Source organism: Dasypus novemcinctus, chromosome X (genome assembly GCF_030445035.2).
Source record: "Dasypus novemcinctus isolate mDasNov1 chromosome X, mDasNov1.1.hap2, whole genome shotgun sequence".
Lineage (NCBI taxonomy): Eukaryota > Metazoa > Chordata > Mammalia > Cingulata > Dasypodidae > Dasypus > Dasypus novemcinctus.
In genome coordinates this window covers 154,752,283-154,765,863 of record NC_080704.1, presented here as the reverse complement: position 1 = coordinate 154,765,863, position 13,581 = coordinate 154,752,283, and the positions used below count along the sequence as shown (strand labels likewise).

Sequence of the window (13,581 nt, the reverse complement as noted above, 5' to 3'; positions counted from 1 at the left end):
TGGAATCATCTGTTGAAATCAGTTTCCTTTTTCTACTGTTGTCTCAGTGTTTTCTTGTAAATGTGTATATGCACTCTGTTTAGGAAATACTGAAACACTGTTAGATATATGACAAATACATTTCCAAGTCATTTTGCAATTTATTTGTCTACATGGAGAGCATGACTGAATTTTAATGTACTTTCATCAATTGATGTGTTCCTTTATTGTTGGTCTTGCAGTAAGCCCATAGAGCTATTTCCCTCCTGAGAGGATGGGTAAGCAGTCACATGATATCAATTGCATGCTCTTATCATTTAATTCTTTAGATTTGAATATAATTCATCAGTAGTTTCTTGCTGCTTACAGTATGAGATTAGACTGGGTGCGTATTTTCTTCGAACCAGCAAGCATATCCTCTCAGGAGATCATTGATTGAATATGCCATCCCTTCACTATTGATTTCTGACACATGAATTATCCCGTTTCTCCTTCTGTGCTCCAGGATCAGTTCTGGGCTTTCTTGGCTCAGCTCACGCACACAATCCATCCTGCTGACACATGCAGACAAACGTTGGAGCATGAACCAACTGAGAAGTTTTTGCATTCCTCTCCATGCCTTTGTTCCTCACATGCCCTTGGCTCCATAGACCTCAGGTGTTTTGGGTCTTAACTCAGAGTTTCACTCGGATTTTGACCAATTTGCATTTTTGCTCCTTTCAGACTTCTACTCCTGGAGTTACAAGACTATGCCTCTCAGGTACGCAACCACCCCCTTTGCCAGAGAAGGAATATGGAGAAGTAGAGAGGAGCCCGAGAGCAGTCTGTGGCGGTAAAGTTCTACTGGTGGCCAAGAGTAGTCAGCACACAGCCTCCTTGATGGGCCCTGTGGGGCGGGTGACCACAAGCAGAGGAGAGGGAACTAGGCCCCAGAGAGCAGATGGGGTTGGCGATGACCCTGTGGTGCCGGGAGCACAACTCACCACGTGAGCAGTCTGAAGAGGAATGAGTAGCCTTTCAGAGGTCAGAATACCAGCCATCCCAGCAGTGGCCATAGCTGCAAGGAAGCCATCAGGCCGCATCCTGAGAGGTCCCCTCTAATAGAGAACCACTTTCAATTTGACCCTTGTGGGGCAGCCTGCTCTAGAGCAGCCATCAAGAGCCGAATGTGGCCCTAGACAGTGTGTGCTGAAACAAGGCTGACACAAGCTAACTCTTCCCACGTAAGATCTGATTAGGAGAACCTCTAATGCTCCCAAAGGGGTCATTCCCTCCTCCTGGCGCCTTTACTTGGCCTCCTGCCTGCCAGAGACAAGCTCCTGAACTGACCACTAAGGTACAAACTCAGGCCCCTGGCCCTGTGCTTGCCTCTTACTGTCCCTGGATGCAGCTTCCTGATGTGCTTCTTGCTGCTTCTGTGGACAAAATGCAGAATCTCCATTCTGGTTCTGTCACCTTCTGTCCACCAAGTACAAATATGAAAGGAGATCAAACTGAGTGTTGGACCCAGTGAATGGACTATGGACAATTGCACAGGATGAGTCATGTTCAAAGTTGTTCATTGGACCTGGGTGATAAGGGTGGATGGATTTTCCAGGGGGAGGAAGGGAGAGAGAGTTTAGTCACAGAGCTTTTGCAGCAAAATCTGAAAGACTGTTTTGTTCAAGTGGGGCCAATCCACAGTCAAATTACTATGCAGACCATGAGACAGAAGGGTCTTCTGTTTCCCGTGGAATGCATCAGCCAGTTCTTGAGGGCATTCCTAGTGGTTGAAGGCGACTGTGGAGATAGCGGACTACCGTCACTAAACCCCATTTTAAGAACTGTTTAGAATCACGTCACTTTCCTTACAGCACTATGTGAGTATTTCTGTGTGCGCTTGTGTGTGTGTATGTGTGCATTTGCATGGGCATTTACTCCCTTTCTGTTTTTGTATGTTTTGGGCTTCCTGAGGCCTGTTGGATTTCTCAGTCTTTCTCCAAGAGGGAAGGCTGAGTCTTCAAAGAAGTAGGCTTGCCAGGGTGACCTCTCTGCCAGATGTAGATGCGTCACTTAACAGATGGGCAAAGGTCATGATCATACAATCCACAAAAGAAAAATTACACATGACTGATTATCGAGAGACTTTATGCTCACCCTCTATGTAGTCGAATATAAGGAGATGAAAGAAAAGGAAAGATGCTTTTTCACTATAAAATGTCTACTGAATTTTGAAACATATAATACCAGTAAAGATATAGAAAAACAGGCACTGCCTAAGGGGAATATAACATGATGAAAGCTTTTTGGAGATTAATTTTAAAATACCCATTACAATGAGAAATGTGAACGACCTATGATTTTAAATCACACAGTTGGGCAAAAATGTGTCGACATGTAAAATCTCTCATCCACACTAGTAATCAAAAAATACATATTATAGCACCCACGAGATGAATTTTTCATCTAATTACATTGTTAAACATTACAGAGAATGAAAGTACCTCATATCAGTGAGGAAATGGCAGTTTCTTAGGCTGTAAACAGGAGTGTAAATTGGTTCAAGCTTTCTGAAGGTCAATCAAGTCAAATTTCTTCAAAGCGTCAAATGCCACCTACCTAGAAATTATACTTACAGGAATTTATACTGCAAGTGAAAAGCATCGCAGGCCCCTGTATTCCATCTGCTGATGATCCCATTCTGCCCTTTTCTCTGCCCTATTGAAAGTTTGGGGCTTTTCAAGCATGCCTCTTCTCTCTCAAGGGTAAGTAATAGAATTCCAGTAACTGACAGTGGAAGTATCCTCAGAGAAGAGACCCTCAAAAAAGACTCTGGCACAGTTTCATGCCTATTTGAAGACTCTGGCACTGTGTTGCATGCCTATCTGAGGACTCTGGACCTGCGTTGCCTACCTCTTTGAGCAGGAGGCAAAGTGGGGCATGGTTAATTAGTGGTGTGGGTTCCATCATGACTACTGAAGCTATCATCTGCTGTGGCCTGAGAAGCAGTCCAGTTGAAGGATGGGACATTGGGAGACTAAGTGTTTGTGGCATTAAGTCCTTCCGGTGACTGGGTGATGACAAAGTTGACAGTGGGGGAAGGTAGCCTCAGACCATCCTAGAGAACACGGACAAAGGAAAGATTTGAATGGTCAACTCAGGCCTGGGTTGGGAATTTTAAAAGCTTTCCTGGCAGCTTTGAAGGAAGCTCATATTTCTTGTTGCTCAGAGAGGAGCATCAAGACCAGAAGATTGATGGTTGCTGACACCCTGCATTAGTTAAAACTTCAACACTGCCAGGTCTCTCCCCTTGGAGAAAGCGCCCTGTTGGGAAAGGAGGGAGTCTTGGAGAGATCGGATCGGGACTTTGGGCAGCCAGAGCCGAGGCTGCGTCCTTACTATCTGAAGCATCTCCTCCTGTTGCACAACCTGCACCCCCATCATAGGGAAACAGCTTTCTCCCGTATCAGGTCTTTTTTCTCTAATCACTTCTCCTGGAGCAGTTCACTCACAAAGGGATGCTCTCTCTCCTCAGGACCAGGTCCCACCACTCTCAACCCCAGACCTATAACAAGAACTGGATCCTGGCACAGCCTGGCGGGAGATTTACAATGCCTGATTTGAGGGGAAATGATCTATGCGCTTCCCAAGACACAGGGCCCTGCCAGCTGGGATGAGCAGGAGCCTGGGAACGAATGTGGAATGGATTCTAATGGGGTATAGAGCAAGGATGACCAGATATAAGAGCATGTCAGGTGAAACTCAATATGTGGGTGAACTCACCCAGGATTTGGGATGCCATGTGCTCTCTCGAGTACCTTGGAGTACTGTTGATCATCTGTTGGGTTGGTTAATTGCATCCCAGTCATGATGGGGTCCTACAACCAGTGAAGCTGAAATGCCTGTCCTTCCCAGGAATATAGTAGAAGAAGGCTGTGATATTCATTAGGATTGTGTTGAATCTGCACATTAATTTGGGGAGAAATGACATCTTATGAATATTGAGTCTTCTGATCCTTGAACATGGTAAATCTCTCCATTTATTTGGAATTTCTTAAATTTCTTTCAACAGTGCTTTGTGTTTTTCATTTTACAATTCTTGCACATATTTTGTCAGATATATACCTATGTATTTCATGTTTCTTATGCTATTGAAAAATGGCATTTTAAACTTTCAATTTCCATTTTACTCGTCCTAGTAGCAGCTAGAAATTGATCATTGACTAGAAATACTGTTAAAATAATTTCTCCATGATGGGGTTGTTAAACTACATGGCCTGAAAGATCTTTTCCACTTCCAGGTTCCTGTGCTTAAACGTTCAATTTTTTTTTGAACAGTGTGAAGTATATTTTATTTTTTAAAGACAGATGAAATTTCTAGGCACAACTTTAGGCATTAAAGAGGACACAGAGGCATAGGTTAGTGTGTGTTGCTCTGTACAAAAATACAGTCTGAATAAATGATATTGCTAGCCATACGATTAGATGTCACTTACCAGTCAGTTCATTGCATATTTTATTTCAGGTATATGCTAATTCATATATATCAGTTATATTTCAAACACATAGATCTTTATATATTTATGCCCTTAAAATTCACATGTTGGGAAGCGGACTATGCCCAATGGATAGGGTGTCCACCTACCACATGGGAGGTCCGCGGTTCAAACCCCAGACCTCCTTGACCCATGTGGAGCTGGCCCATGCACAGTGCTGATGCATGCAAAGAGTGCCCTGCCATGCAGGGGTGTCCCCCGCATAGGGGAGCCCCATGCACAAGGAGTGCACCCCATAAGGAGAGCAGCCCAGTGTGAAAGAAAGTGCAGCCTGCCCAGGAATGGTGCCCAAAAAACGGAGAGCTGACACAGCAAGATGATGCAACAAAAAGAAACACAGATTCCTGGTGCCGCTGATAAGGATAGAAGCAGTCACAGAAGAACACACAGCGAATGGACACAGAGAAGACAACTGGGGGTGGGGGAGGGGAGAAATAAATTACAAAAATAAATCTTTAAAAAAAATTCACATGTTGAACTTACAAAAGGCTAAGTAGTTGTGCTAGAAATCCAAATAACTGCCTTGCTATGTACTTTTACACTATATATGTGTGTGCATATACATCTCTCTAAGATAAATGAGTTTGTAGTTAACAAATTTCCTTGTACGAAAACATCTAACAAAACTAAAGCTGCAAAGACATAATATTAATTTAGGTGAACAATTAATTCACTTATGTTTATTCCAACAGACAAAGTAGTATTTTGGATGAACAACACTTTTCATGTTGTACTGAGCCTGTTGGTATGAAAACATTCCAAATATTAGTATGGTGGAAATATAGCATAGGGCAGGGGAAAAATCATATAAGAAATCTTTTCAGTAAACTGCAAACATGTATGCTTTAAACAATAAAATTCTGTAATTTCCCAGCTTGTCACATTGACGGAGAATGAAAACTTGACAAGACTCAAGATGAAAAGTGCCCCACTTATATCAGTATCAAAGTACTACTTTTCCATTATTCAGGAATAAAGAGGATCTTCTCACAATAGAGGGTGTTTAGTAGCTGAAACCCCAATCCAAATATCATATTTCTCATGCTCCTCTCACAATATGCAATTAACAGCAAGACAGTGTGCCCCAGATTTTACTGTTTCTCAAGAAAATCATTTCAAAAAATTCTATAATACTAATAGCTTTCTGGGAAACTTCTACTCATAGTTTCTAATGATTTTTAAAATAAAATCATATACTTTTATGTAGATTTCTCTCTAGGATGCATTAAATCACTTTGTCTATCATGGCTAAAATGAGAATAAGCCTGGTACTTCATATTTGCTGCGTGATTCTATAAAAAATTCACAAGATAAGAGGATTTTTTTTAGCATTTTAGTAATAAAACAGTTTTTTGTTGTTTTGTTTTGGTTTGCTGTTGCTTTGGCAACAGGGCTTAAGACTAGCTGAAAGCAGAGTTTTCAGCATCATTGATGTGGTTCTGCTCTTAACAGACTTTGCATTACAATAGCACACAAGTGCATTTAAAATTACTTTTCCAAAGCTTCTTTCTGCAAGAAGGTAAAAATCAGGAATACTGTTTTAGTGTCTTTGTTAACAAAAATAATTATAATTTTCATATTAGAACTGTATATTTGATATAAAATATGTTTATAATTAAACTATCAAAATTTGACTATTAAACAGAATTAACACAAGTTTGTGGTGAGACTAATTGCAAACTTATCTCCTATTATTCTGACATTTCCTTCCATTTGAACAATCAAAAATATTCCTTTAACATACACATGTCATAATTGTGGGCACAAATCAGTCAGCCCATCAAGTTAACTTCAGAGGACCAGGTGATAATCAGATGCATTCTATTCCTCTACTGAGACATTTAGACATTTATATAAATCTATTGTTATTTTTTTAAATGAAGACATTTAAAGTACTTGAAAGAAATAGTGACCTATTTTAATGTTTTTTTTTTTTTTAGGGGAAATGATCATTCCAACATCCTAATTGCCACTCTTTTTTTAATGGTAATTTTTAAAATTTTTATTTATTTTATTTTATTTTTTCTTCTTCTTTATTTTCTTTTAAATTTTACATTTAAAAAATATGAGGTCCCCTTATATGCCCCACCCCACCCACGCCACCTCTCCCACATCAACAAACTCTTCCATCATTGTGGCACATCCACTGCACCCAGCGAATACATTCTGGAGAACCGCTGCAGCACATGGACAGTGGTTCCACGTTGTAGTCCACACTCTCCCCCAGTCCATCCAGTGGGCCACGACAGGACACACAACGTCCAGCATCTGTCCCTGCAGCACCACCCAGGACAACTCCAAATCCTGAAAACGCCCCCATACCACATCTCTTCTTCCCTCTCCCGACCATCAGCAGCCACCGTGGCCACCCTCTCCACATCACTACTACATTTTCTTCCCTTACTAATCACACTAATTGCTACTCTTTTGAACTGTAATGTTTACAGAAAAAATCATTCATTTTCAGATTAACACAATTTCAAGTTTTCTTCTCATGCAATTCTATTAAGTTTCCAGTTTAACAGTAGAGGAGACAGAGCAAAATCTTTAAAGTGTATGTACTTTCATATGGTAAATAAGTGTGAATATCAGTCTAATCCTCTTAATGATGTGTGCAAGGTTAGTGTTCAAACCACGTCACTAAAGCAAATATTAATTTTATGTGTAACAGGGTGGATATATGTGTAGGTCCAGAGAACAACTTACCACAATTTATACTAATGGTTCACTTTCTATAAAAATAGTTATGCTTGTTATATATGCACAGTTGTTTGCTGCAGTGTTTGGTGAATGATTTAATGGGTACTTAGGACAAAAGCAACTCATGCATGTTTCTTTCTAGTTGCCCCTGGGAAAGCCAAGACTCTCAGTTTTTCCCCATTCTAGACCTGCCTGAGGCACTATTTCTAACCACATAACGAAAAGCACATTTCTCTTCCAGTCTTGACTCCCTACCCAGGGAGATGCGGATGACCAAAGCATAAACTCCCGTTAAAAAGAGTAGTTTTGAAGGCAGAATGCGTACATTAACCAATTACATTTACAACGGCTGTTAGATGCTGGAGGGCAGTTCACTTCTCAAAGCTCACTCAAGCAAATAACCAATGGCCAATGCAGTCATTGGGTGCCATAAGCAGGCGATGAGGATTCCAACAGTGGCTTCCTTGTCAGTGCAAAGGAGCTTCTAAATGGTGCTTATGCTCGCCTGCAGGCAATAGGAGATTCAGGCGTTTCTCATTCCAACTGTTTTCTCACAAGAGTTGCTGTAATATAGACCCTTCACTTGTCAAGGAAAATGACATGAACATATTGGAAATTTGCAGCATTTGCTTATGTCTAACCAACTCTCAATTTGTGCAGATCCCTAAATTGGATGTAAAAGCTCTTTATGATGTTGATAGCTCAAAGGCAAAGGATATTAACTCAACTGCGCAAACTGCTCAAGTATTTTAGAAACTAGTGAATGAGTTAGAAAAGACGCAGACGTGATCCTTTTGTGGGATGATTGGTTGTTTTTTGTTTTTTGTTTTTAATTTAAGACCACTGGTTCTAGTAGTAGTCTTAATAGTTCTTCGGAGTCAGGCAATAAAGGATGGCACCCCACACGAAAATATAGTTGCACCCCAGGCCAAGCTGTAACCCCAACAGTTTCAATGAACTTCATTGGGTAAAGGACCAGGCGACATATCTGTAAAACAACTGCTGCAAAAATCATGACAACAACAGGTCGGTAGAAGGGCCTTCGAGACCCCACGCAGATGGAAATCAAACCCACCAGGAAGGCAATGAGAATGATGGCAGCACCGCCCAAGAATAAAGCCAGCATAGCAATCTTCCAATCGCTGCTGAGCGTGGACTGGCAGGGCCAGATGTCCAAGCTGGCGGGTTTCCGGCAGGACTCCCCCAGGGACAGGTAATACTGGTGGACGGTCGTGACGCAGGTGGGCTCAGCATGGTCTCCAGGTCCAAGCACAGAGCCGGGAAGACGCAAACCAACCCGACCAGCTTCAGCGGGGTCAGCACCAACGCGCGCACCTCCTCCACGCCACTGCCGGCGGGCGGGGCTAGAGGTTAGGACGCCAGAGGGGTCGGGAGCGCGGAACGCCAAACCTCGGATGGAGGGAGCAACTGAGCAGCCGAAACTCGCTCCTTTTGGGCTCCTAGCGCTTCCTGCCGCGCAGGGCCGTGCAGGTGGGTCTGCGGGGGCTGCGGGGTGGGCGAGTGTGGTCCTCTGCAGCCGCGGCAATGCCGATCCCGCCGCGGACCTTCGCCACCGGCCCCAGGACGCGCTCTCTCAATTTTTTAACATTTATTTTCATTGTAAAATATTAACTATGGTCCTTGGTGGGAAAAACTGTTTATAAGAAGCATACGATCATGTTAAAGAACAAAGACGTGTTTTAAATCATAGAAGAACTGGAGTTTCTTGCAAACAGGATATAGTTAATCATGGTTTTGTTGTTGTTTAACTCATCCTACCAATCTCTGTCTTTTAATTGGCATATTTAGACCATCTACATTTAAAATAATTATTGCTATGTTAGGGCTTAAGTATGCCATTTTATTATATATTTCTGTTGATTTTATTTTTTGTTTTTCTGTTTTCCTTTTCTTGCCTATGGTGGACGACTTGAGCATTTTTTAGAATTCCGTATTGATTTATCTATACTGTTTTAAATATATATCTTTGTATAAGTTTTGTTTTTTTCTTAGTGATTACTCTAGGTGCTACAATATATGCCAGCCACTCTCTACTGGCATTGACATTTTTTTAAAAAGATTTATTTATTTATTTATCTCCCCTTCCCCGCCCCCCCCCCCCAGTTGTGTCCTCTCTGTGTCCATTCGCTGTGTGTTCTTCTGTGTCTGCTTCTATTCTTGTCATGGCATTGACATTTTAAACGACTTCTAGTGAAGTACAGAAACAGTACTTCCATTTAAGTCCTTTTATCCTCCTTACTTATAAATGAATATCTTAAGTATTTTCTCTACATACATTGAGCACCACATCAGATGACCTTATAATTTTTGCTTTGACTATCAAACATGATTTAAATAAACTCATAAGGAGGATAGTGTATTACATTTGCCCCTATTTTTAGCTATTCCAGTTGTTCTTTTTCCTTCCTTAAGTGCCATCCTCCTTCTAACGATCATTTCCCTCCTGGTTAGGGAACTTCCTTTGGCCATTCTTAAAGGGTAGGCCTACATGAGACAAATTCAGACTTCCTTCATCTAAGAATATCTTAATTTCACCTTCATTCCAGAGAGATACATTTACTGACTATAGAAGTTGTGTTTGGCAGTGAGTGGGAAAGTGGAGGACTAGTTAGTCTTGTAGCGGGATTCCTCCTGCCCCACACCACCTCCTTTAGTTTCCTTGCTGCAGTTTTGCCTTTTTCATAGACTGTGAAGGTCAGCTTCAGCATAAATGAATCTGCTGGTTTCCTTAAACAGTTGCATGGGGTGCCAAATAAGTGTTCAAATGTGACACTGAACAGGCACTTTGAGAGGGCCCAAATACCCAGGTCAACTCCCCAGCAATGCGTGGGGTTGTGGTGAATGTGCCTTTTTTGCAGAGTTCTTTTTAAAGGCCATGACCTTAATGAAATATGAGCATTTTCCCGCTTCTTTAAATAGTTTTTTTTTTGAAAACATGGTGGGATTTGTGTTGGGTTGTTTCACTGACACAGAATGAAGAGTATATGAAACTCTTACCAAAAAAACTGATTCTTTTTCTGCCTGATGCACTTCAAAGATCAATACCTGGAGTTTCAAAGAAGAAGTTTGTTTGTACATAGCGAAGGAGGTCAGTGGCCTAAGGGCCCAAAATCTGCCTCCTCCCCCCCCCGCTGTTGAGGTTGCCCCAGCCAGACTGGTCTGGGGTAGGGGGCTGGACAGTGCCAAAGAAGCATGTACTTGGGGGAGGGCTTGTGTTGGCGGCGGACCGGTGGGGGCGGGGCATTGTCTGGGGACGTGACCGTGGGGGCGGGGCTGTGCCTACAGGGCGGTTTCAGTGAAGGTGGGCAGGGCTGGTGCTCCTCGGAGCTGATTCGTGGGGCCGGAGCTGTGCCTGAGAGGCTGGGCCCTTGGCAGCGAGGTTGTGCACGAGGGTTGGGATTGTGTCTGAGGGGCGGTTCCTGTGAGGGCGGGGCTGTTTGTAAGGTGGGTCCCACAGGGGTGGGAATGGTTGAGGGGCAGGCGCAAGATGTCATGGGTATGTCAGAAAGGCAGGTATGTGGGGGCCTGCCTGTGTAGGTAGGGCGGGTCCCGGGAGGGAGGCAGGGCAGTGCCTGCTGGGGCGGGACCCGAGGCCGCAGGACTGTGCCTGCCTGACGATTCACTTGAGAGTCGGGTCACGTGGTGGGCGGAGCTCGCGGGCAGCCTTGAGAGGCTGAGGTACATCAGCACCCACGAGACAGTGAGGATCTGCCGGCAGGGAGGGTTCTGCGAAGGGGCGGGGCAGATTTTGGAAAAGGTCCATATGGAGCGGGGCTGTGCCGGCGGGGCGTGTTCTGTGTCTGTGTGCGGGGCCAAGTCTGTGACGTGGTCTCAGGAAGGGGGCGGGTTTGTGCCTGTGTGTCGGGCCCTGGGGCGGAGTTGTTTCTGGAGGTCGCGTCACGTGATGTGGGCGGGCCTATGTCTGTGGGGCAAGTCATTGGTGGGTGGTGCTGTGAAAGCAGAGCGCCTTCTGCGGAGGTGGAGGGGGCCTTGGGGGCGGAGTTCTGTTTGACGGTCACAAGTGAAGTGCGCGGGGTTGTGCCTGAGGGACGTGTCCTTTGAGGGCAGGGCTGTGCTACTAGATGGGTCTTAGGAAGGGAGGCAGAGCTGTTTCTGCTAGGCGGGTCTTGTGGCGGGCCTGTGCCTGCAGGGCGTGTCCTTTGGGGGCGGGGTTGTGCCGGCAGGTAGGGTCCCTCGGTCCCGGATCCGCGGGGGCGGGGCTGGTTCTGCGACGGCCTCTGAGAGGCTCCAGGCAGGGGCAGGGCTTCTGGAACTCTCTGAGGCGCCCTGGGGGCGGGGCTCCGCCTACAGGTCGCGTCAAGTGAGGGGCGGGGCTCGGGGCGGCTCTCTGAGGCGTCCTGGGGGCGGGGCTCCGCCTGGGGTTGCGTCAGTGAGGAGCGGGGCTCGGGGCTGCGGCGGGCTGACAGGTCCGGGGCTGCGGAGCCCGGGGACCAGGGGGAGGAGCAAGGGCCGAGGGCGGGGAGGGACCGAGGGACGGAGGGCGGGGCGCCCGGCAGGCCGCTGTCGCGCTAGGCATGTGGCGTGGGTTCAGGTTGCGGTTGGCCCTTCCGGGCCCATGGCGGCGGCTGCGGCCCTGTCGGGCCTGGTGGTGCGACTGTCGCGCTCGGCGGCGGTGCGCGGCTCCTATGGCACCTTCTGCAAGGGGCTCACGCGCACGCTGCTCACCTTCTTCGACCTGGCCTGGCGGCTGCACTTAAACTTACCCTCCTTCTACCTTGAGCTCTGACATACGTTTCACTCCGCCCAGTATCATCCAATCAACCTCTTACACGGTCCTTCAATAAAGAGTATAAAATAGCCTCCCCCTTTACAATAAACGGACTTGTTTCCTCCCATTAAGCAGTCTTCAGAGTGTCATTCGCTGTGTGCTGTGTGGCTGAATGCGCTAAGTGCTAAATACCTCTGTCGCCTTACCCTCGCCTAAGAGCCCCCTTCCCCTGAGGTTGGAAGGCCTAGACCAGCATTTCCCACCACCCACCCCCCACCCGGCGGAGAAACCCTGACCCGAGAGCGTTGCTGCGGGCAGCGACGAGCAGCCGAACAGCGAACAGAGGCAACACACGTGGTGGCGTCGGTGATGCTGAACGTCCGCCTGCAGGTGCGGATCGAGTGAGGCGTCCGGCGGCGCGGCCCGGGCGCCGGCATGGAGGACGGCGGCGCCGCGGCGCCGGGAGCAGGCCGCGCGCTCGGGGCCTCTCGGCTGTAGTCTGCGCGCGAGGAAGGACAGAGGGACGGCCCCGGGCCCGGCCGTGACGGATCGCACCGGACCTCCCAAGGCGGGCGCTTTGCCGCGAGCTCGGGACGATTCTTTCAGGCCGCCCGACCTGTTGCCTCGCATCGGGAAGCAGAGCAAACCCGCCCCCTTTTGGAGAAATTCTGCAGCTGCAAGGTGTCCCGACTGGCCCCGTCCCAAAAGGTAGCAGCGGAGAGATTGGAGTTGGGGGGTGGAGGGAGGCGGTTGCTTGAAATCCAGACCGCAAGGCCCTTTGGTGGTTTGGGGGGCAATAGGGCAGGTCCCGGCTAAAGCGGCCCGAAGAGCAGCGGAGCCGAGGAAAGGCGGGGCAGACCCAGGTGCCCCCCACTTCCGGCCAGCGGCGCTACGATGGGGGTCACTGCGGCGCTAGCACCTGGGAGGGCCGCCCGTTTACCCACAGGGACCCCTCCCTCCCGCCCACGGCCCAGGCCCCCCGCCCTTCCCAGGAGGCCCTGACGGTGTCCCCTGCACTAGGTGGAGGCCCCAGGGGGTCCTGGAGGAGGAAAGGCGCCCCACCCTCCTCCTCCACAGCGCTCAGGGGCAGGCAGAGAGGAAGGAGGGTTCCGGTTTTGGCCAAACTCCAGGTCTGCCCCTTCTCAGCCCCCAGGCCCCTGGGGCGCTCTGCAGCTCCCCACGCTGCCTGCCCCAGCTGCCCCCTTGGCTCCCCCCTCCTGCCTCGCCTTCGCATCCCCCAAAGCTGTGTCCTTGGAGACAGAGAAGAGCTGGGAAGAGGCGTTCCTCCCTTTCCTTCTCCCCCAGTCTTGCTCTGTGCTGGACTCGCAACAGATGCTCCCCACAGCTGCTCCCAGTGCCACAGAGTCCCTTCTCCAGCGGTGGACGCCTTGAGATGTCCCTGTGCACCTGAAGACTCAGGGAAATGCGGCTGTCCCTGAGAAGGCAGCTGTCCTCAGGGTGGGGAGGGGGGAGCAGAGGAGAGGCAGGTGGAGGAAGGGGAAACACAGCTCCCTGAGTGAGAAGGCAGTCCTCAAGTCTCCAGCTTCTCTCTATTTCAGGACTTGGTGTTTGCAGGTGGTGACCCACCCCTTCTCTGGCCTTGTCAAGTGAGCCAGA

The 13,581-nt window shown here is 47.4% G+C and overlaps 1 protein-coding gene and 1 pseudogene across 1 annotated transcript in view; both read right to left on the bottom strand.

Moving 5' to 3' along the window:
- Positions 1-2,816, bottom strand: part of LOC101424930 (cancer/testis antigen 55-like) — a 28,572-nt gene extending 25,756 nt beyond the window's left edge. Inside the window, exon 1 of the mRNA XM_071213000.1 lies at positions 2,595-2,816. Within this exon, the coding sequence (XP_071069101.1) occupies positions 2,595-2,658 (64 nt within the window). The 5' untranslated portion in view covers positions 2,659-2,816. The remainder of the gene's footprint in view (positions 1-2,594) is intronic.
- A 5,247-nt stretch (positions 2,817-8,063) lies between these two features.
- LOC101425833 (transmembrane protein 47 pseudogene) lies at positions 8,064-11,772 on the bottom strand (annotated as a pseudogene).
- Between the last annotated feature and the right edge of the window lie 1,809 nt (positions 11,773-13,581).